Source organism: Hemicordylus capensis, chromosome 3 (assembly GCF_027244095.1).
Source record: "Hemicordylus capensis ecotype Gifberg chromosome 3, rHemCap1.1.pri, whole genome shotgun sequence".
In the NCBI taxonomy this organism is placed as follows: Eukaryota; Metazoa; Chordata; class Lepidosauria; order Squamata; family Cordylidae; genus Hemicordylus; species Hemicordylus capensis.
In genome coordinates, this window is record NC_069659.1 from 301,780,656 (window position 1) to 301,804,666 (window position 24,011).

Below are 24,011 nucleotides of genomic sequence, written 5' to 3' on the forward strand. Positions count from 1 at the left end.
GAGGGGGTGTGTGTTGGGGGTGGGGGGGGGGAACCAAAGAATTTCCTTTCATATTACTGGCACAACAGTTGGTAATTTCATCCTTCAGAAGTGATTTATCGGAACTACACGATTTTGATCCAAACAACCATCAAAAGATTTAACACATACCAATTGGTGATCCAATCACCATCAAAAGATTTAACACATACCATAAAACCACTATGCTATAAAATCTCAAGCAGAATTCTTGAGATTAGAGGTACAATTATTGTGCAAACTTTCTGAAAGCAATTTAACAGTGCAAACTGGCATTAGGTTAAACCTTCTCAAAATTGGCAAAATTGATGTTTTTTACTTAAAAGACAAAAACAAACATTTGCATGACCCAAAGCAGTCCTCCTTTTCTACCTTTCTTCCTTCTAGTAGCAAACCTACATGGCACCTACTTTCTCTCCCTGATTTAAATTTAGATTGCAAGTTCCTGGGGACAGGAATCTGCCTTTTGTTTATTTTGTTCCATAAAAATCTGCCTTTTGTTTATTTTGTTCCATATTAACAGCAACAACAATACTGCAGGAAAGTAGCAGTGTTCTAGTCAGACTTCTTGAAATAACCCCCGCTTCAAACTTATCTTGCCCCACACAATTTCAGTGACTATGTCCTTATACATTTTCACTGGTGGGTCATAATGTGGGAAGGAATGATGGTCTAGCCAGAAGAGTATCAAGTTTTGTTTGCACTGTTTATTTAGACTTGGAATGGACCTTGCAGATCTTCTAGTCTAGCCCAGATTTCCCTGTATCAAGGATTCCCAGATGTTGATTGGCAATGGCTCCTTTAGACAAAATGGAGGGCGGAAGTGACCCCCACAGTCACTTCTGGTCCTCTAGGAACCGCAGATACATGGGCTTTAACCCTATTGTATCTACAGATACTGGAAACGGATGTCTATTAGACATCCCATGAATATGTGGAACTGTGAATAGCAGTTCTGCAAAATAATGAGGTTCTTCTGTATATCTCCCATAATCCCCAGCAACAATGACCTTTGGCTGGGGATTATGTGAGTTGTAGTCAACAACATCTGGGAATCCCTCTTTCAGGAACACTGGTCCAGCCCCTAGGTTCAATGCATAACTACTATAGCATTCCTGACAGATGGCGTACATAGATAAATTAGCATAAAATTATCAGCTATCCTAATGTATCATATGGATAGAAATACCCATCTGAGTAACTGGATTAAATATATCAGAAAAGCCCACCAGACAGCACTATTTTGGATTTTCATCCCATCAAATTGAACAGACAGACCCTATTGGCAAACACTTCCCAAGACAGAGCTACAAATTCACCCAATATCTTCCCATCAACAAACTAATCTAAACAATCCAGTCTACAGGCAGAGAAATCAGACTGATGTGAGCAAATTGGTATCAGCTGAACAGATAGTGCCATATGAATAAGCAAGCAAGTTAAACCATGGAAATACTCCCAGCCCACTCCCTGACCAAATGATTGGTGATCTTCTGAGAGATTAGAAAACTCAACAGATCAGGGAATTCTAACACATCACTGTGCTGCTGCATTGGCATGGCAGGCTAAATCAATAATCTCTCCTAGAATATTGCTGGTTCAGTCTATTACCGGGAGTTCTCAGGAATGCTAGCACAACAGTTCTACCGAAGTTAGGCTATTGATCTAGCTGCATTCTGCATTAGAGGAGGAGAGAAAGAGGGACTGGCTAGACCAGGGATTCTCAAACTTGGGTCCTCAGGTGTTATTGGACTTCAGCTCCCATAATCCCCAGTCTCAGTGGCCTTTGGTTGGGGATTATGGGAGTTGAAGTCCAATAACATCTGGGGACCCAACTTTGAGAATCACTGGGCTAGACTGTTACTGACAATATTCATATTAAATATGCAAGGTTAGAGGATTTGGATACATCTCTGGAGTGTGGGAAAGTTTTGTTCATCAGCTGTTTAAGTACAAACATCTACAGCAGCGACAGAGATTAACCAACCTCACTCTTTAACCTTAAAGCCTTGGGGAAGGCCGGAGGAGCCATTGAGGGAGGGAGAGAGTAGCTGCCTCCCCTCCCCACCCAGCTGTGTTTCAGACCACACAATTCTTCAAGAGTACTACTATTATTTATATACTGCTTTTCAACAAAAAAAAAGTTCTCAATGCAGTTTACATAAAAAGTAAGATTTTATTTTATTTTATTAATGAGCTCTGTCCCCAAAGAGCTTACAGTCTAAAAACACAAAGGTAGACACCAGCAACAATCACTGGAAGGATGCTGTGCTGGACAGAGACAGTTGCTCTCTCCTGATTAAAAAGTTACCACCACAACATTCTTTAGATGCAATACGTCTGAATTTTGCCTCTCCTTTTCTTTCTTTTTGAAACTTAATCATGAGTATTTCTAAAAGCAGTCCTTTTGACCTCGATGAAAAGATGGCCTCCTTATTAAAGTCACTCCCCACTTTTGAGGCATTGCTCAGAGCCGTTATATGGCACAGAAGAAGGTGTTTATGGGAAAGGAAAGAATGGAGTAGACTAAGATTCCTATATGCTGCTGCTTTTATTATGGATTTCTATGAACTCTGCAAGGGCGCAACTCTAGCTCCGCTCTCCTAACTCTGCAGAGCATGTGGTCCATTATGTCTTAAAATCTTCTTGTAAGCTGCCATGAATTCACTTGCAAAGAATGGAAGCATACAATATCTTTCAAACATACATACATAATTATGGTGCCATCTATTTTGTTGCAAATTTATGTACCTGATTTTTTTTTAAAGGCTTTAAAAGGAGTTTAGATAAATTCATGGAGGGCAGGTCTATCAATGGCTACTAGTCTGAGGGCTATAGGCCACCTCCAGCCTCAGATGCAAGATGCCTCTAAATACCACTTCCAGGGGAGCAACAGCAGAGGGGGCATATGCCCTCAGCTCTTGCCTGTGGGCTTCCCAGAGACATGTTTCACTGTGAGAAAAATGATGCTAGACTAGATAGGCCTTGGGCCTGATCCAGCAGGGCTTTTCTTATGAAGGAATCTTCTCTGATAAGTTTGACCCAAATGCTTCAAGTTGCTGCTGCAGCTACATCTGTGCATGGTCATCCTAACACATCTGTTTAAGACTGAAATACAGACTAAGGGGAGGGCAGACTTCAAGCTTCTGTGGGCTGCTTAAAAAACAAACGGAAGTCCTGAAGTGCAGCAGATGGTGGCTCACAAAATGGTGGCTCAAGAGGTGTAGCCAATCACAAAATAATGGCTTGAGAAAAGAGAAGCCTAACACAGTTATCTATGACCTGCACCCATGAGCCAAACACTGGGAAGGTCTGTCTATACAAGTAGAAACCCATACCTAAGTGAAGACGGATCAGACACTGAACTAACATTGAACCCTATAAATGCAATCCAAAAGCTGCATGAACTACATATTACAATGAGTAAAGGTCGTTAATTATTTTTTAACTGCAACTTCTCTTTCAGGAAATAGTGTGATTGGGCACTGGATACAAGCCCACCCATGTTTGTAAAAAGATAAATAAATGCCGTGGGTAGGGAAATAATCCAATGCATCTCCTACCTACCTTCACATTAATCAGCAGCTCCCAGAAATTCTGAGGTGGCATGACAATGGTGGTATTCAGCTCAATGACGTAGCATTTGTCCAAGGCGATGTCATGATAGGCCGTTAACCCCTGTAAGCCAAAACGACAGGGTGGGCTCCAAACAGACTCATGAACTCAAACGGAAAGATGGAGGTGTGCAGATGTGTGGATGGGGAGGAAAAGGGATTGACTCTCTTAAGCATAGATCCTTCAGGCCCAAATGGGTTAGAGCCTTTGTAATGTCCAAATAAAGTTTCTTCATATTTATTTCTTTAAAATGGCCCCTCTCAACAGTCTCAAAGTAGTTTAGAAAAAGAGAACAAACATGTAATAAAGCACGCAGTACAACAAACACACCAGATATAAGAGAGTTAATAATTTTAAATCCAGTTTCGATTTGACAGAGTGGGGAAGGCCAGCCGGAACAAATGCATCTTTGAAAGATACTGAAAAAACAGTTATGGTCACATTAAGATTGATTGCCTATTAGAACTTGACACATTTGCTTCCTGAAAGCCTCCCTCGAGTAAAACTCTCCGCCTCTCAACTCAAGCCAACCTCTCTTTTGAAGTGGCTGAAGTAGGCTGATCAAGGGATTTGTTCTGCACACCCACTTAGCGGAAGGTGTTTCCACGCTAGACCTCTTGAGTGCCACCAAGGCCTTGCTTTTCTGCAATTCGCTGCAAGCGGAATTAAAAATGGAGGTCTCACATAGCACTTCATATAGCACTGTATTAACTAGCAATGCCTTTCCCTATGGGCAAGAACCTTCAAAAGTGCCTTTGGGGGGAGGGTGTATTGAATTTTATTAAGTGTATATAAAACAGAAACAAAAGATCGATAGCATCCCTGAGCTTTGAACTTACATCAATGAAATATAACGATATCTTGACAAGAGATGTTGCTACCCAGCCGAATGCCCTTCCCAAATTAAGTACAAAATTAAGAATAAAGAGTATGGAAAGTACTCAGAGAAAAACGAAACAAGCACAAGCAATTTCAAATAAAAGTTTATTGCTCACACATTCAGCCCGCGTTATCACTTCTGTTGATTCTGACTGGCAGGCTGGTGGGGAGCAGTGAGTCATTGCCCCCTGAATAATCCCTCTAGGAATTGCTCCATGTCAGTTTCTGTTCCCGTGGGAAGGGGATGTATTTAGCTACAGATCGCTTGTCATTTATTTTCTTTTTTTTAACAGTGAAATGCTATTCCACTATTCTACACATGAATTACAGATATTCCAACAGTGATTTCAAATGTCCTGAAGAAGCAACACGAGAGAAAGAACTATGTGCTTATTTAAATATAATGCTTAGATATATATAACATTCACACCCCACCGTTCTTCCATGGAATTCAAGGCGATGTGCCATGGGGCATTATCCCTTCCAAGCACTGATCAGATTCAGGCCTAACTAGTATCAACATGGGTTGCTGCATCATTGCCTACACACCATGCCCTGGGACCACAGAAGCTGCCCTTCCCCAGGCCTATCCTTTGGGGGTGGAAATCAGGGCACTTGTCCCATGCCGTCGCCCATACCCCAAACTTTGCAAAAGCAAGCCCTCCATAGCAAACTGCCTGCAAGCCGGGAGAGGCTGCTGTAAGGGCACACAAAGGAGAGCAGCGGCGGGAGGAGGAAAGGAAGCTTATAGCTTCTTCGCTAGATGCAAGTTGGGCCAGGAGAGGCTGATGAAGGAGCGTGCAAAGGAGGCAGACTGGCAGGCCCTGGCACTGGTATCAGCGTGAGGGCCATAGCCGACATCAGGGGGCAAGGCCAGTGCCCCACATGCTCTCTCATTTGCCCTGGACCACACATTCACTATGGAACGGTTCCAAGATGTAACATTGCATGAACTTGCACCAACCCACCATGCAAGTTCCTTTTTGAAAGATACACTGGCAGCAGCCCTATTAAAACATGATGTTGTACTTGCATCCAGGTATCAGTGTGTGTGTGCACGCATTAATTTTAAAAGCAAATCTGGGTGCAGTCTCCTTCAAATGCAGGTACAGACAGGAAGTGTACTACTATATGCATTGAACATAATGTGTGAATAACTGCTTATGTGTACAGATCTGTACAAGCATACACTGTACACAGGTTGTATTACTAACGTGTGAACCGATGTGCCCGAATCTTTTCGGTGTCTCATTACAGAGGCATCGAAATAATTCGAGCTGCCACAGCCATGAAGGGGGTGGGGCGGAGACACAAGTAATACGTCCATGCCTCCTTTTAAAGCTACCTCTCTCCATGACGACCACCACCACCCCACCACCCCACGGCTGCACAAAACGCTTTGTGCACATCCCTATTGAACAGGGCTTATGTTAAAGCATGACTCGCCTGTGCATCTTCTCCTGTAACCTGTTCAGTATGTCTAAAGCTGCTCCCACCAATTATTGGTGTCTTCATGCTCCATCCCTTTCCCTGTAGTCAATGTCTGTAATCCATTTCTAATTCCTTACCCGCTGAAAATCATGAATAATATCTGCAGGATCACTTTCACCAAAGTGGGGCATTGGGACATTGATCTGCTCATAGTCCTCCTCCAGGTAAATCCTCACATCCTCATGCAGTTCCAGTTGTTCCCTTAACTGAGAGTAGGAATGGTCTTCATAGATGACCCCACAGCGGAATACATTTTCCAAGTAAGCCTGTGAACAGGAAATAAGAGTGGGTCAAAAAGGCACAGCATGATGTCCTTTGTTACAAGAGCAGCTCAAGCAGGATAAAACAACTAAAGCCAACTGCATATCCGGCTTCACGTGCTTTCAGCTGAGGGCACCAAACTAGTGGCAACAAAGTGCTGGAAATTAACAAAGAAGGACTCTTGAAAAAGCAATAACATTTTTTAAAAAATCAGTATTAGGATCAAACCAGATGCAACATTAAGTTCAATAAGGTCATGTTCACAACCAGCTATACCTAGATAGGGCTAATATACCTGGGTATGGGCGCTGGGATTGGTCCCGATCCCAGTGCTCCACAACAAGATAGCCTGGGTTTTTTTTTACCTGGGCTAATAGTGGGGCAGGTGGGCACAAACGCACCATTCTACCCCATTCCCCATCATGTGCAGCCCGATGGGGCGTGGGCCTGCTGCCCTAGCATCCACAAAGCCAGGCGGCAAGAGCACCCGGCAGCAGGGGAATCCCCAGCTGAACTGCACTCCTGGCGCAGTGCATTGTGGGATGCCAGAGGACTTTCTTGGGCTCCCAGCTCCGCCGCTTGCCGCAGCACTGCTCATGTGTCAGGTGAATGGCTGAGCAGTCGGGTAAAGGAGATCATGTGCGGTGTGGTAGGCAGGAGCCTGCCTCCCTTGCCCAGCAAGGTCCCCTGCTAACTGAGCAAAGAGGCACCTTTTTAAAGTGGTGGTTCTCTTTATTTAGCACGGGGAGAGAAACTGGCCGGACAGCACAACATCCCTCCAGTGGCTGTTGCTGATGTCCATCTTATGTTTCTTTTTTAGATTGTGAGCCCTTTGGGGACAGGGAGCCATTTTTATTTATAACTATATATACCGCTTTAGGTACTTTTGTTGAAAAGCAGTACATAAATATCCATCGTATTCATCGTGAGAATGGCCTCGTTGTCTAGTTTGGGGCTTCCTTTCACTTATAAACTGGAGCTGTGTGCAAGAGGGCAATCCAGAACAGACGGTAACATGGAAGTAGAAGGCATATAATCCTTTAATTCTGCATTAAAATTGCTCTCCCTCAGAGCTGCTAAGGGCCCTGAAGATGCTAAAGTAGCAAGTTAGAAGCTTCAGGAGGCCACAGCAGCTTTGGATGGAAGGCTGCACTTTTTCTTTTTCTTTCTTTCTTTCTTTTTTTTTTTTTTTTTGCAGAAAAAACTGTGCAGAATTAAAAGTGAAATATCCTCTAGCTCCAAGCTATGGTCCTGATCTGGCCTGGACCCCTTTGCAGCTGCTATCTGAAGATGAAAATAATCCCCCAATGGGACAGCACATTTAACATCAAACAGTTTGCCCTTTGTTGTGAAATTCCTGCTACACAAACTACACAGTCTCCATTTGCCCCATCATTGACACTATCTGCGCAACAGACTGGTGGTGCTCTGATCTATATTGCAATTCACTGAAAGGCAATAGTGCTGATTGAACTAGATGGCATGGTAGAGGCCATCTAGTTTTTTGTTTGGTGGTTTGTTTTTTTAAAGATTGTGAGCCCTTTAGGGTCAGGGATCCATCTTTATTTATTTATTATTTATATAAACTGCTTTGGAAACTTTTGTTGAAACGCGGTGTATAAATGTTTGTAGTAGTTTGTAGTATTAGTAAGCCAAGTAGACAGTCCAAGACTGACAGAGGGGAGATTATCTTGTGGTAGGGGACATGAATTGTCCCATTTGCTAAGCAGGGTCCACTTTGGTTTGCATTTGGATGGGAGACTATATCTGAGCACGGTAAAATATTCCCCTTAGAGGATAGGGCCATCGCTCAGTGGAAGAACATCTGCATGTTTGTATGCAGGAGGTACCAGGTTCACTCTCTGGCAACTCCAGGTAAGTCTGGGAGAGATTTCTGCCTGTAACTTTGGAGAGCTGCTGCCAGTGACTGCGGGCAATACTGAGCAAGATGGACCAATGGTCTGACTCCGTATAAGGCAGCTTCCTATGTTACATAAGAAGCCCACAGGCATGAGGTGAGGGCATACCCTTGCTGTTGCTCCTGTGCAACTGGTATTTAAGAGCATTTGGCCTCCGAGGCTGGAGGTGGCCTATAGCCACAAGACTAGTAGCCATTGATAGACCTGACCTCCATCTAAGTCCCTTTTAAAGCAATTCAAGCTAGTGACCATCACCACATCTCATGGCAGAGAATTCCCTAGATTAATTATGCACTGCGTGAAAAAGAACTTCCTTTTATTGCTCCTACATTTCCCGGCCTTCAGTTTCATGGGATGATCCCTGGTTCTAGTGTTGTGAGAGAGGGAGAAAAAATCCTCTGTCTACTCTCTCTACTCCATGCATAACTGTATACACCTCTATCATGTCTCCCCGTAATCACCTCTTTTCCAAACCCAAAAGCCCCAGATGCTGTAGCCTTGCCTCACAAGGAAGGTGCTCCATTTCATCTTGGTTGCCCTCTTCTGCACCTTTTCCAGTTCTACACTGTCCTCAAGATATGGTGACAAGAATGGTACATAGTGCTTCAAATGTGGCTGCACCATAGATGTGTATAAGGGCATTGTAATATTAGCAGTTTTATTTTCAGTCCCCTTCCTAAAGATTCCCAGCATGGAATTTGCCTTTTTTTTTTTACAGCTGCCACACATTGAGTCGGCACATTCAATTAGCTGTCCAACACAACTCCAAGATCTCTCTCCTGGTCAGTCACCGACAGCTCAGACCCCATCAGTGTATATGTGAAGTTAGGGGTCCCTCCCCCACCCCATATGAATCACTTTACACTTGCTTACACTGAACCCCATTTGCCATTTTGTCACCCACTAAGCCAGTTTGGAGAGATCCTTTTGGAACTTCTTACAGTCTTTTTTGTATTTCACTACTCTAAATATTTTAGTGTCATCTGCAAATTTGGCCACTTATAGATCATTTATGAACAAGTTAAAGAGCATTGGTTCCAGTACAGATCCCTGGGGGACCTCACTTCTTATCTCTATCCAACTGACTGTGGGTTATGACAGGTGGGACCAGTGCAAGATGAAGCCAGAGAAGCATTTGGAGGACAAAGGCTGAATGTGCATCCCTCATTTTTCACAACGGCCATCTGGACGCACACTGACCAGGTAGGCAAACTGAATATGCTCCCAACGTAATGAATAAAACCACACAGGTCATTCTGTTATTGATTAGCCTTCTATATTTACTTAGTGACTTCCTATGTTTAGGAAGTCACCATTCCCCAAAAGCACTCAAGGCAGTATATAGTCTGGGAGACTGGCTTGCAATTCAATAGACACAATCCAAAAAGGGAAAGAACGAGTAAGGGAAGAAGAAAATAAGCAAATTCAGGCACCAACTCTCACACTTTGGAGTGCACGTGTACCCTCTCTCCACATGTATCCTGAACACATGGACAGGAAGTGGGATTGCCCCAGGGCCCCTGATCTTGTGGAAGAGATGTGTGAAGATGATGCTTCAGTTACCTAATGAAGCTGCATAATGACCAGCAGGAATGGTTTCTGACAGGGGCAGTTCTAGAGGAGGAGAAGCCAAGTCATTCATTCCAGCCAGGACAACAGACAGAGCTCCCCCACCTCATCACTTCTATTTGTTTAAAAAAAAAAACACAACAGTAATTTTAATGCATGGCCAAATGAAGTCCTTAAGGCCATAACTAGTTTGGCTTGTCTTTGGGAGGAGAGCTGCTCTTGTGGTAGCAAGCATGAGTTGTCCCCTTTGCTAAGCAGGGTCTAGCCTGGTTTGCATTTGAATGGAAGACTACATGTCAGCATTGTAAGATATTCCCCTTAGGAGATGGGGCCACCCTGGAAAGAGCAGAAGGTTACAAGTTCCCTCCCTGGCAACTCCAAGATAGGGCTGAAAGAGATTCCTGCCTGCAACCTTGGAGAAGCCGCTGCCAGTCTGTGAAGACAATACTGAGCTAGATGGGCCTATGGTCTGACTCAGTAGATGGCAGCTTCCTATGTTCTTGGGACCAGCAGCAAATATCCCAAGTCTTACTCTCTAAACAGCATAGTTTAAACATCATGTGACAGAAGACTTTTGCACAACCCCCACCCCCGATGTAAAAATACAGAGCAAACCTGCGTCCAGCATGGGAAGCAGGGGTGTAGTTATAATTGAGCTGATGGGTTCAAAGAACCAGGCCCCTCCAGTTCCTGAGGGGCCCCAAACTCTACCCCTTCCTATTTTCTTCATTATCTCCCTCACTCAGAGGGGCCTCTGGGGAGAGGGGCGAACATGTGCCCCCTCTCCCCTAGCGATGCCCCTGATTGAAAGGGAAAGCTGTCAATTGTTGCTCAGCAATGCACTAAAAGAGAGCAACAACAAAGGGCTTGGAAATGAAAACTACAAATTAGTTTTGTAGTTGGAGAACTTAATATGCAACAAAGCCTATTAAAAGAGAAGACTGCTGAGTGGATAAGTGCTGTTGGCCACATGTCTTTTTGGACTCCATTCAGCAGGTACCTTGCAGTTCTCAGAAAATTAGTTTGGTGGTAGCAATTTAGAAGGCAAGTTATTGTCATCAGATACTTACAATATGATATGGAATTGGGGGCTGGGAGAAGAAGCTGACAAGGAACCCAGCTAGTATCATGGCTGAATGGGGATTTGAACTCGGGTCTCCCCAGTCCTAGTCCAGCACTCTAACCACTACACCATGCTGGCTCTAACTAGCTCAGCATGAACTTTAAAACGAGACACAGCAAGGCACAATGAACTTCTTTTCTCTATATTTATTTATTATTTATTTGTTCAATTTGATTTGTTTGTTTTATATGATTTTCTTCCCTGCTGGGAAACATTACAGTTTGTAGTCCAAGTGATTTCTTTCATTACCAGAATTGTTGCACTTCATCTGTGCTTCTTGAGGTCCCCAAGTAACTACACATTATGTTAAGTGCATCCTTGATTCTGATGCCCTTAGCTTTTGTTTACTAAATAGCAGCTTTGTAATTTTTGTAATTTTGTATTTTGCATTTTTGAGCTAATATTATGGTAAAAGGCAAGTTTTCTGAAAGATGCGTGTCAGATGTCTGGACAGGGAGAGCAAAGGGGGGCGCAATTTCAGTGCTTGCCCTAGGCGGCATTTTCCCTAGTTACACCTCTGACTGTGTGCTTCTAGTTTGCAGTGTTTTGCAAGCCAGGGACGCAAACTGCCTTGCAAAATGCAATGCAAAACCTGTCATGTGAATTCTGAGTGCAGTTTCTTTCAGCCATAGGGAACAATGGAGAACACCCCATTGTTCCCCATGGGTAGGTCCTAGAGGCACCAAAGTGGGTTGGGTGGTAATGTATGGTGGTTGCTACGCACCACCCAACCCACAAAAGAAATGGGCAAGCAGGAGATTAAAACATGTTTTGATTGAATGATTGACTGATTGATTTATATACCGCCCTTCCAAAATGGCTCAGGGCAGTTTACAACAGAATAAAACAATTAAAACCAGTTAACAATTAAAATCAAAACTATTAAAACAGAATAAAACCAATTAAACATTCAAATAGCTGAAAACCTTGGAAAACCAGGGCAAACATTTAAAACAGTTTACAGCAGTTTAAAAACCCTCAAAGGCCAGGCCAAACAGGTAACTTTTTTTTAACCTTTCTCCAAAACCCCCATAGGATCCTATGGGTTGTTTTTGTTTTTTTAGAACGGTTAGTTTAAAACAAAAAACAAAAACCACCCTCTCGCTCATTTCTTTTATGGGTTGGGTAGTAGGTATCACTCATCATGTCTTACCAGCCAAGCCACTTTGGTGTCTCTAGGACCCACCCATGGGGAACAAATGGGGTGATTAGAGTTACACATTGTTCCCTATGGCCAAATCACTCAAACCGATTTGAAGTTGATTAGTTGAAACAGCCTGCTTGGCCACTGTCTTGATTAATTGATTTGAGGATTTTGCTATCCAATTTGTGCTCAAATTGAGTCGCAAAATCCAGTTCGTGCACATCTCTAATATCTATGCCAACCACTTCAGTTTGTTACTACCATTAACTTAAATGCTTCACATAATAATATAAATGAGCTGTGATTTCTGCCTGAGCAGATAACAATTTCACCCTGGGCAAACAAGAGTGGGTAGAGGAAGACAATGACGAATGAAAATGAGCAAGGGGGAAGCAGAGGTGCAAGCAATGGAAGCAAGTCAGGAGGGCTTTGTGGAAGGCTTAGGCCCGGGATGGCAAACCTGAAATTCTCCAGCTGTTGCTGGACTACAACTCCCTTCATCCCCAGTCATATTTATTGCAACTGGGGATGGTAGGATTTGTAATCCAACAACAGCTGAAGAACCTCAGGTTGGCCACCTTTGGCCTAGGGCATGAGAATGACTGCAGGTTCCAGACTGAAAGAAAACAACACTTTATCAAACAAAACTTGTGGAAGATATGGAGATCAAGTAGTCAGTGATAGGTCTAGCAAAAACAATTAGCTGTGATTACTAGATCGTATAATACAGAGATGGTCATCATCCTCGTTCTCTGCTTGCAGCCTTCCAGAGACAAATTCCTGATGACTGAATGCCAAACTAGATAAACGTTGTAAAAATTGATTTGCTGGATCAGACAATCTCCTGACTTAAAGGAGAGGAAATTGGTCTTCTGTACTGAGCTGGTGGCCAGAGGGGAGAGGAAACTGTTCCAAGCATATTGCAGTAGAAGGCAGAGAGTATGCATATGTCACAAGAAGAGAAAGAGGGTTAAATAGAAGATGAATTTGTGGAAGAGTAGGCAGAGCAAGAAAAGGAAAGACATGCAAGGAAATATAGAAATATGAGGGGGTAGAAGCTTGAATTTTATGCAGAGTATCAAAAAACTGCCTTACAATCTGACGCTTGACAAATAATATGGGATGGAGGAAGAAGTCAACTAACTAACAGTGACAGGAGAGATCAATGTGTTAACCTGAATGCAAGAAAAATCTCCAGACTGCACCATACATACCGGGGCTGAGCCAGTAACTGAGAAATATCGGTAGATATACATTGACGTCAAAATCAGGCCAAGGAACAATAGCATCAGGATCATCGTCAAGTAGCAGAGGCGGCTGAGAGCCCTCCTGTTCTGCACTGGCAAGGGCTGCTCCTCCTGTTCAAAGGGAGAGACAGGATTGTTAGTCAAAGTGTGAAATGGGCAATGTGATAACAGGTTTAAGCACAAATGAGGATTTTTCGGGGTTATGGGGAATATTGGCTTTCCAGAAGATACAGGAATCACAATGGCTAAACAAATAAAGCCTTTCAAAAAAACTTGCCTTTCATGATGAATAGGTCAGATTATTTTATTTATTTATTTATTTATTTACATTGTAATAAGCAAGCAAAGGTGGACACTGCAGGTGGACACTGTTTAGCAAAGGCGACAATTCATGCTTGCTACCACAAGACCTCTCACTATACTTAATGGCAGAGTGGAGAAATGGCTTGACTAGCAAGCCAGAGGTTGCCAGTTTGAATTCCCATTGGTACATTTCCCAGACTATGGGAAAAACCTATATCAGGCAGCAGCGATATAGGAAGATGCTGAAAGGCATCATCTCATACTCTGCGGGAGATGGCAATGGTAAACCCCTCCTGTATTCTACCAAAGAAAAACCACAGGACTCTGTGGTTGCCAGGAGTTGACACCAACTCAATGGCACACTTTACCTTTAGCACAAGACCAGTTCTCCTCCTATTTCTTTGTTGATCTCCAGGTGGGGCTGGGAAATACCTCTGTCTGAAATCCTGGAGAGACACTGCCAGTAAGTATAAATGGCCCTGAGCTAGCAAGATCAACTGCCTAACTCAGTATAAAGCAGTATCACATATTGTGGCCAAGAGAATGAGCTCTGAATCAAGGCCCTGATTCACAGGAACATAGGACATAGGAAACTGCCATATACTGAGTCAGACCACTGGTCTATCTAGCTCAGTATTGTCTTCACAGACTGGCAGCGGCTTCTCCAAGGTTGCAGACATGAATCTCTCTCAGCCCTATCTTGGAGAAGCCAGGGAGGGAACTTGGAACTTTCTGCTCTTCCCAGAGCTGCTCCATCCCCTAAGGGGAATATCTTACAGTGCTCACACATCAAGTCTCCCATTCATATGCAACCAGGGCAGACCCTGCTTAGCTATGGGGACAAGTCATGCTTGCTACCACAAGACCAGCTCTCCTCTCTAAATCAAATCCTGCCTATGCTATGAACTCACAAAGTGGCTTTAGGAAAGCCACTCTAATGGGTGTCTGGAGCGGGGGCAAGAGAGGGCACTTGATCCCCTGGACTGAGCCAGTCCCACTGAATTCAATGGGACTTACTTCCAGGTAAGTGGTTATAGCATTGCAGGTTTTGTCTTTCCCTGTAAAAAGTCCTGCAGACACACATGGCCACTCTCCCTCTGTCTCAAAACCCCCTTCTGTAATATGGAAATAAAAAGAGTGACCTACCGTACAGGGTTATTATACAACTGAGACAGATCTTTGAACAATCTAAAGTACTCTATAAAAACTCAGTCCTCTAAGAGCACCTCTAAGTCATGGTTTGAAGATAAACAGCACAGCAGCCTTCATCATGAATATAAATTTTGACAATGGGGAAGATATTTGACATTTTGTACCTATTTTAAAAGTAAAAAATGTATTGTTTACCATTAAATATTCATATTTATATAAGGCAGGTCTTTTCCTTTCTTAATCTACCTTGTAAATTAAACTCTGGGTTGTCAACGACTGAGGCTACTGATAGTTTGGTTGGACTTTGTAATAAGCATTGCAAAAATCCCATCATCTCAAGATTTTTTAAAAGAAACCATTGCTCTTTACTGCATTTGAATGGTCTGCTTTTTCCTTATCCACATCTATTCATTACCCACATATTTTTGTACAAACAGTACATTCCTTATCTCTATCACAAACTGACAATGAACCATGTTGTAAAACAAATGGCCTGATAATATAAATTCAGATTAAGGTATGCCCAGTCCTCTTCTTTTCCTGTTAGCATTCAAAACACTATTTGTTTGTTTAATTTATATACCACCTGACTCGGGAGGCTCCAGGCGGTTCACAAAAACAAAAAACAAGAACAGCTATTAAAACAAGAATTAAAAATCACATTCAAAAATTACAGCAATTAAAAAATCCAAACAACAATTAAAATATTTGTAAACATTCAAAAAGATGCAAGTTTTGGGCTGTGTAGAAATATATTTTTAATAATAATAATAATAATAATAATAATAATAATTATTATTATTATTATTATTATTATTCCTCTTGGAAAGGGCCTGATTATTAAAGTACCAAATCCAGTCAATAACATCTGTTAGACTGTGTGTAAATAGAATAATAATAACTACCATTAAAAATTTACTAAAAGCCTGGCTAAAAAAAAAAAAAAAGTGTCTTAAGGGCTCTTTTGAAGCCCGTTAAAGATGTTAAACCACAAATGTCTATAGGGAGCGCATTCCACAGCCTAGGAGCGACTACAGAGAAGGCCTGCTCCCGAATCACCGCCAGACGAGCGGGGGAGAATTATAGATTTCCTCTTGTTCCATTTGATTCCCTTGACTGTCAAATACTTCTGAGGCAAGTAGAGGGATTAGGAGTTGGGAATGAGTTCTTGAAGATAGAAGTCTGGCCAGTGTTAGTTCTCAGATGACTATAATGTAAGCTCTCAAACCAGAGGCCCTCTTTTCAGAAAAATAAGGTCTGTGCTTGGAGAAGGGCCTTATCAGTGGTGGTGCCATTACTGTTAAAATATCTTCCCCAGGCTGTCCTTACAGATACCTCTATAACTTTTGATGACAAATCAAGATGTTTCTGTTCTCTGAAGCCTTCCAGTATAGCTTATCCCTATTGGTCCCTTTCCCCCCCAAAAAACTCCTGGATTTTTGAATAACTTGTATAATTTAATTCAATTCAATGTACAATTTAAACATAATGGCTGACATCCTGACTACATCGCTTGACGGAAATCCACTGAAATTAATGAGGTTACATGACTAACATGTCCATTAATTAAGATGGGACTTCTGTTGAATAATTTAATCAGGATGCCAGCCACAGCCAGTTATTTTTAATTATGCATTTAATGTTCTGCTGATTTTATAACCACTAAGATTTATCTTTCTATACAGCCTTGGGCATATTTGTGGAAAAGGAACAAATACATTTCAGATTGGTATCTGGTGTGTGGCATTACATCACTGTTCTAGTGCCTATGAGATCAGCCTACACAATGATCATGCTAATCCAACATTGTAACAGCAGGCGTACATTCTAGTAATATAGTGAAAGGTCACTGCTGATAGCTAGCCACTGAATTACAATACTATTTAAACCAGGAATTGGTTACAATGCGCTTGATGAAAATAAATAACATTCTGCTGCTTGTGCACATAGGGCCTGAATCTGTCACTAATCAAACCTGTTCCAATTCAGATTTTGCAAGCAGGTGTAAACTGACTCAGTTTACACCTGAGTCAACAACTCACCAAGTTGTTGTTTTTCCCTGACTCTACAGTCCCGTTAAGACATTTTATGAAGATGCTATACTCGTGTACAGTGTCTAAAAAAGGAGCCAGAAGGTCTCACCTTGGCTGTCAAGGCTGGCAGCGTGCCACTCTTGGCTAGAGAACAGTATTTCTCTGAAGAAGCGAGTGTCATATCTGTGATGGCAGAGGCTTCCGTGATCGAGAGCCTCAGGCCCAAGCCTCCTGATCACAGAAATGGCTGCCATCATGGATATGGTCAGTGGTGGATCTTCCCTGAGGGCAAAGTGGGTGGTGTCCGCCTGAAAATGCTTGTCACCTATTTTAACCAATTTTAATGTCTCCAGTTGCTTTCTTGTGCATGTTTCTTGCCCGCAGCCTGGCCCCTTAGAGCTGTGTAAGGTGGGCACTGGTACTAGCCTCCTGAAAGCACCAACTGAAAGACACAGAGTTCTTACAAATTTAATATTTAACTAGCTGGGCCGGGTGCAGAGCATCTGCACCTCTAGTTCTCCGCCTGCTCGCCACCATTTTCTTTCCCGGCCCGCCCGCTGCCACCTCCCCCTGCCCACTGCCATTTTCTCCCCCGCCATCTTTCGGGCCTCACTCACAAGCCTGTTTGCTGCCACTTTCCTCTCCCCCTGCCAGCAGCTTGCTCACAAACTCTAGCAAGAGCTGCCACACATGGGATTAGCGATGGGTACGACTTAGAGAAATATATACTGTATACACTAGCTGACCTGGCACAGAGCATCTGCGCCTCTAGTCCTCCCTGTCTCTCCTCCCTCCTTTCAGCCCCATTCCATTCTCCTCCCCCCCCCCGCTTCAGCCCCCGTCCGTTCTCCTCCTCCCAGTCTGCTTTCCCTTCCCTCCCCACGCACTGGCCGGCGCCTGGTGCTTTCCCTTCCTGGCTGGCCAAGCACCCGGCGCTTTCTCCCACCCCACCCCCCCCGGCAGCGGCACTTTCCCCCACCAGCCTGGTGGCGGTGCTTTCCCCACCTGCCGCTGGCCCAGTGGTAGCATACCCATGGCTCTCTGGCAGCTGCTTGCGAACTCTCACGAGAGCTACAACGTATTGGATTAGCCACAGGTACGCCTTAGAGAATTAAATATATAGAAAAATGAGGCAGGATCTAATTGCAATGCCCACCTTTATTTTTAGAAAGTGGGTGGTGCTTGAACCACCCTGCTCACCAATCAGAAGGAAACAGACTGATTGACTGCTCTGGTGGCCAATCAGAGTGACCAGAGAAGGAAAAATCTTTCTTTTCTGCAGCAAATGAAGACAACAACTGGGGAGAGAGTGTTGTTGCACTGACTGTCCAGGTGAAATCATCTGATGGCCTGGCCAAGTGTTCTGAAGTTCAGAGTGCTCGACCTGGCTGGCTGGAGGAGGAAACAGGACAGGGACTGGGCACATGTGCCACCTGGAGAAACAGCCCACTGGCTGAGTGCTCTAAACGTCGGAGCACTCGGCCAGGCTTGCCTGACAGGGGAGAAAACAAGGCGCCATGCCAACCCTGCTGGGAAAGTGACACAGGCCTCTCTGCAGGTCTTGGCTGGGCCTGCCGGGGAGGAAGCAAGAAAAGTGTGCATGGCAAGGACTGGCGAGAGAGAGAGAGAAGCCCACAATTGGCTCGACTTCTCACTATCCCTGGCTCCACCATCACCTGCCCAACATAGCCCCCCCCCCCCGCGCTATCTTGGGAGCCACCAGCAGCCACTGGAAATGGCATTCACCTTTTCAGACAAACGCAGCTCTAACCAGGAACGGCCTGATGCTGGGAAGACCCAAGGGACTGAGCCATGACTTCTGGACTCAGTTTAGACGCTGTACACAAGTACAGCTCAAAAGGGCTGTAGTGTCTGGATAAAGCAACTTGAGAGTAGGTAATGAGTCTTAGTTTACATCTGCTTGTAAAGTTTGAATTGCAACAGGTCTGATTAGTGACTGATTCAGGCCTGATCTACATAAGCAGCAGAAAGAAGTGGTGGAATTCTGGACTACAGGTGAGGGATGTCATTGTTTAATGTTCCCTTTCACTAAAACTCCCTGAAAGTAAAAACAAAAGCAAAACCAAACCTGAACATATCAGAAATAAAATGACCACTCCTTGAGGCTCTGATTTTCAACACAGTTTTTCTACATAAGGGACCATTAAAAAATAGGAACCTGCACCTGTAGTCTGAAGTGATCCTGTGCATTCTACAATCTCAGAACTCTACCAACCGATTCTGTTGCTAAGTAGACCAGGGCATAGATGCTAAATGAGAGGAAGGATATGAAAAGCAGTTCTTTCCCACCACAGGTCATCCAAGTTCAGTCTAGCCAGATACCTTCTCTCTTTTCTACATGTTCAGCTTTCCAAAAATGCTCCATCCGCTTAATTTGTCAGCTGCTGCCACCTGAGATCAACACACCAGAGTTTTCACCAAATAAGGAGTTAAGGACATCCAGTCCTTCAAATGATATCACGCTAGTCCTCTGTTTCCAGTACTAAGACATTCAAATTATACAAAGAGAAGAGCATCATTATTTATGACTTTCCCTTGAAGTCTTCCCATTTCTATTCTGCTGAGGCCTCAAGATCTTTCCCTATTTGTTTCTTTCATCTACCTCAACTGGCAATTCCCAAAGCACCACACATTGTACTGAAATGGCAATATTAAAATTATTTCAAGGAAAATGTGATTATATATATACATTTGAAGAATTTGGGCTGATTCTTTTTATTTTTAGCCTACTTTCCAAAGGGAGGAAGGTTTATGAAATCATCAGGTCTGCATCTGTCCATTGGTCCCTCTCTAATAACTTTTCCATTTACAGTCTGAAACAAACCAAGTTCACAGCACATGGAAGGGGGTCCGAGGGGACCCTGATGAGAATTTTTCTTACTGATCTGCCATGTTGTTCCAAGGTCAACATACCACCGAAACTACAGACAACATCCCTTTGTAACTCACATGCTGACAACCAGATAACAAACCAAATGTATAGCACATGGACAGGGTCCAAGAGGCCTCCAATGGGGGCATCTTTTTGCCAAGTTGTCATGACAGTTTGAAGCAGTAACCAGTAGTTATACAGGCACACCTCTGTATAACTCTTGTGTTGACAGTCAAATATAAACCAAATTCAAAGCACACAGAAAAGGGGGCCAGGGGACTACAACATGGGGTTTTCAGTGTGCGCGTGTGCATGTGTCTGTGTGCGCGTGTGCACACGCGCCAATCTGCCACATCGTTTCAAGATGGCAGCCACTCAATGTATAGGCAAAATTGCTTTGTAATCCATATGCTGACAGTCGGATACAAGTCAAATTCTCAGCAGACGGGAGGGGCTTGTAGGTAAGTGTTAACATGTCAAAAGAAGCAGAAAGTAGGGTCTAGTTGTTCTACCTAGATCTATTTGTTGTTAGCTTTCCCCTGTTGATTGAGAGATTTGTATGCAATGCTGGTTAAGAATCCCTTGCCTGGAAAAAAATTGAAGGTTTGGGGAAACTGGCACAGAACACACTAAGGGTCAATTAAATAAACAGATTGATTTATGCACATGATTGGGGCTAGGCGGTTTGGTCCCCTCCCCCAGTAAATAGGAGTTGGTTTGCATCTCCCTCCCTCCCCCCAGTTTGGACCATGGCATGTGGGGGGGTGGGATTTTCCCAGTCTAGATCATCCTTCTTCACACAGCTGTAATTTGACTTACAAGAAAAGCTCTCATGGTGCAAATGTGAACTCCACCCCACCCCACCCCCACCCAGCATAAGCAGCAGCTATGTATGGTGTGTGGGTGGGTTTCAAACAGGGACCATGGCAGAGCGTTAAATGCCCCAGCCATGATTCCAATCCACAGGGGGCTGTGGATGCAGTGAATACTAAACAAGCACATTGATCCCAATCACATGCTTAAAGCAACTAGCTTGAACCTGGGCAAGCTAAAGCTGAAATTTCTGAAGTAGAAGTCAAGCCTACAACCTCAGCAGTGCTATATGCCATTTCAGTGGGAACCAATATGGTGGGGGGACACCATTTCATTTCTTCAAGATCTTTATTTGTGCCCAAGCAATAATACCTTGTGTAGTACAAAAGGAACCCCTCCCAAAAGACTTGCTGTCATGTTTTACCTATGGTTTGAGGCTCTGCATGTTGCTGCCCCTTATGGCAGCTTGCTGTACTGCAGCAGGTTTTCAAGACTTTGGGCCCTGGACAAGCCCTGACCCATGGAACCAACCATTCCCCCTGCCACCTACCCCAGCAGGAAAATTATAATAAAAGGTTCCTGTTTAAAGGATCTTCTTATTCTGAAATACTCATTGTTCCAAATTACTCATCGATCTGTCTATTCCTCTTCAACCTCTGGCACGCGCCTGACTTGTGGCTACTGGTTCAGCCCCTAATTCTCAATTGTCTGCCTGGCTTGACCTCTGCCTTCCAGTTTTAATCCCTGATCTCCAATTGGGTGCCTGGCTCTTCCAGTTCCAGCTTAGAGACTGGCCACACTTAGTGACTGTTACCCATGGCTCAGTCCTGACACTTGTCTAATTAAAACAAAACAAGTGATGCATACTATTTTGATTGAGGCCATGTTAACAATAGGAACATAGGAAGCTGCCATATACTGAGTCAGAGAATAAGTCTATCTAGCTCAATACTGTCTACACAGACTGGCAGCGGCTTCTCCAAGGCTGCAGACAGGAATCTCTCTCAGCCCTATCTTGGAGATGCCAGGGAAGGAACTGGGAACCTAGATGCTCTTCCCAGAGTGGTTCCATCCCCTAAGGGGAATATCTTACAGTGCTTACACTTCTAGTCTCCCATTCATATGTAACCATGGTGGGCCCTGCTTAGCTAAGGGGTCAAGTCATGCTTGCTAGCACAAGACCAGCTCTCTTCCCAACAATAATGGTTGGGAAGGAGAAAGAATGGATCTAACATCTATCATTATCCTTTCTAGACAAGACACCAGTAACTTTTTATGGCTAGAAGGGAGAGATGGGGGGGGGGGGGGCAGGGACAAAAGGAGATTCCATTGCGGACATTCCTGCAAGCTAAAAGCAAGAGTCAGGTTTGGAAATAGGTACTTGTTTGGTCATCTGTGGAAATCGGAATTGTCCCCAGAGAACCAGGCTCTGGCATATTTGTTAACTGGAGAAGTATTTGTTTGCTGCAGGCCATCGACACACCAGAAGTGACTGATATGGTGGCATGTGAGCAGGCAGGCTAGTAAAAGGTTTTGCAAGTTAGTGGCCAGCATCCTGACTCAGTGTGTTCCCACATTTAGGGAAGATGTGCCCCTGTTGTGGAGATCTTCCTAAACTCTACAGTGCCAATCACACAAGGGGAAGGTGATTTCCATCCATTTCCTCTTCTCCAGGAAGTGACCTGCACCATCTGGAAATATGTCCCTAAGGGTTGTGCCGTCCCCAGAAACATGTGTCAACCACTCTATAAGATATGGAGGCATCCTCGAAGGAAGTACGAGTTTTGATTCGAAATTATTGCTTTTACTGCTATACAAGTTGAGTAATTTGTAAAACCCATATCATTGATCAAGTGAGATTTCCTTCCTTCAGTGTGACAGTCTTAAAAATGATGATGTAACTTTGCAAATAAGACACTAGTTCTCAAAATAAACAAAAACTGAAAGCAGCTCTGGTGTGGTTTCCCTGTGTGGTCACCTGCAGACAGCGGAATATATGCAATTTATTATTACCTTTATATCAAACTCTTTCTCCAAGAAACTCCTCCAAGGCAGTGTCTATGCTTCCTTTTAGCTTCACAACAACCCTCTGAGGCAGGTTAGGCTGAGAGATAAGTGATTGACCAGGAGTCTCCCAATAAGCTTCATGACTGAATAAAGATTTGAACCTGGGATGACCCAGTCCTAGTCCAACAGAGAACCAGTGTGGTGTAGTGGTTGAAATCTAGCACTCTAACCGCTACACCATACTGTTTCTCAGTTCTGCAAGTGACTATATATAAGTATGGACTACGATCTGTAAGAAGATAACCAAAACACTAGTTTCTTGCTCAGCCTTCACCTTCTTGTGCTCATTTTCTGCTTGCAAGGCATTTATTTTATTTGTGCATAGGGGAGTACAGTATTTAAAAAATGCCACTGCTCAGTGGCAGTCTTTAGTACAATCAATGCAGCCTCAGGAGCTCTCTCATTTCATCCCATTGCATGTATACATTACCTCTAAAACCCACAGCCCAACCAAGGCCCTGCCTCTTCTTCTGCCCCTCCCTCCCACCTAAAAATCCTTGCTGGCACCTGTGGACTAGGCTGGGAGCTGGACCCCCTGCACATTGGCTCCTCCACCCTGCTGTGAACCTAGGAAATCTGAGCACAGCAAAAAAGGGTGTGGAGTTCTGTGAGTTCTGCATCCCAACATCAGCAAAATAGGTCATGGCTCTGTTGATTCTGGCAGACTATTTTTAAAGCTTTGATTTAGAATGGAGAAGATGCCATACGCTGTCTTCATGGCAACCCGTTTTTTTTCAGCACAGAGAATATGAACGCGCAAAGCCACATTGGCAACATTTCTAGTGAAGGCATCAATGCTGTGCCCCCCCCCTTTTCTTTCTGAGTCAAACACCTGGGACCAGGCATACAGCCCCAATTAAAACATGTAAGAACAGTCATAACAATGCATCTAATTACATCTTTATAGAAGGCAAGCCACACACTTTAGAAATAAAGCCCAAGAGCCACATGTCCTAAGTGGAGATGGCAGCACAGCACACAGAGCCACCTTTCTAATTAATGCACAGCTTCGTTGCTATACAACAGTGGCGGCAGGACACTCAGTGGAGTGGTTGTGTGGGTGTGCAAGAAATGAATAAAAACGAGATACTTTCCCCTCGGCCCACTCCCCTTTCGAGAAGGAAGACATCTACTTTCTGTCTTGATCTGGTGAGGACAATTATGTACATCTCAAACAGGGGTGTTAGTGGGAGTTATCATATGCTAATTCCCAGGAATAGCTTTTCTCACCCCCAGCCTCATGGTGACCCCGGAACCATTTTCAGCAGTGGGACAATGGTCCTATCAGCATAGGAAGGTATAAGAGGCCATACCTGGGTTCACCTGAGAAGCCAGCAAAGAAGATTCAAGAGACCTAGGGGATTTCCAAAGGAGGCATCTGCTCTGAAATGGCCACTGTTCATTCACTCACATCTTAAGGAGTCCACATGACATCAGTAATGTATCATTGCTAACCTGGGCTTTACCCATTTCTCATCCATCTC

At 43.8% G+C, this 24,011-nt stretch overlaps 1 protein-coding gene across 3 annotated transcripts in view; it reads right to left on the bottom strand.

Moving 5' to 3' along the window:
- Positions 1–24,011, bottom strand: part of ITM2C (integral membrane protein 2C) — a 44,471-nt gene that overhangs the window by 12,607 nt on the left and 7,853 nt on the right. The window contains exons 1-4 of one of the 3 annotated variants that reach the window (XM_053306118.1): positions 17,786–17,810; positions 13,234–13,377; positions 6,081–6,269; positions 3,586–3,696 (exon numbers count right to left, since the gene is read on the bottom strand). In XM_053306118.1, coding sequence (XP_053162093.1) covers positions 3,586–3,696; positions 6,081–6,269; positions 13,234–13,317 — 384 coding nt within the window. In that variant the 5' untranslated portion in view covers positions 13,318–13,377; positions 17,786–17,810. Of the gene's footprint in view, positions 1–3,585; positions 3,697–6,080; positions 6,270–13,233; positions 13,378–17,785; positions 17,811–24,011 lie in introns of those variants that run through there. The other 2 variants (XM_053306115.1, XM_053306116.1) reach the window with 2 other exon arrangements.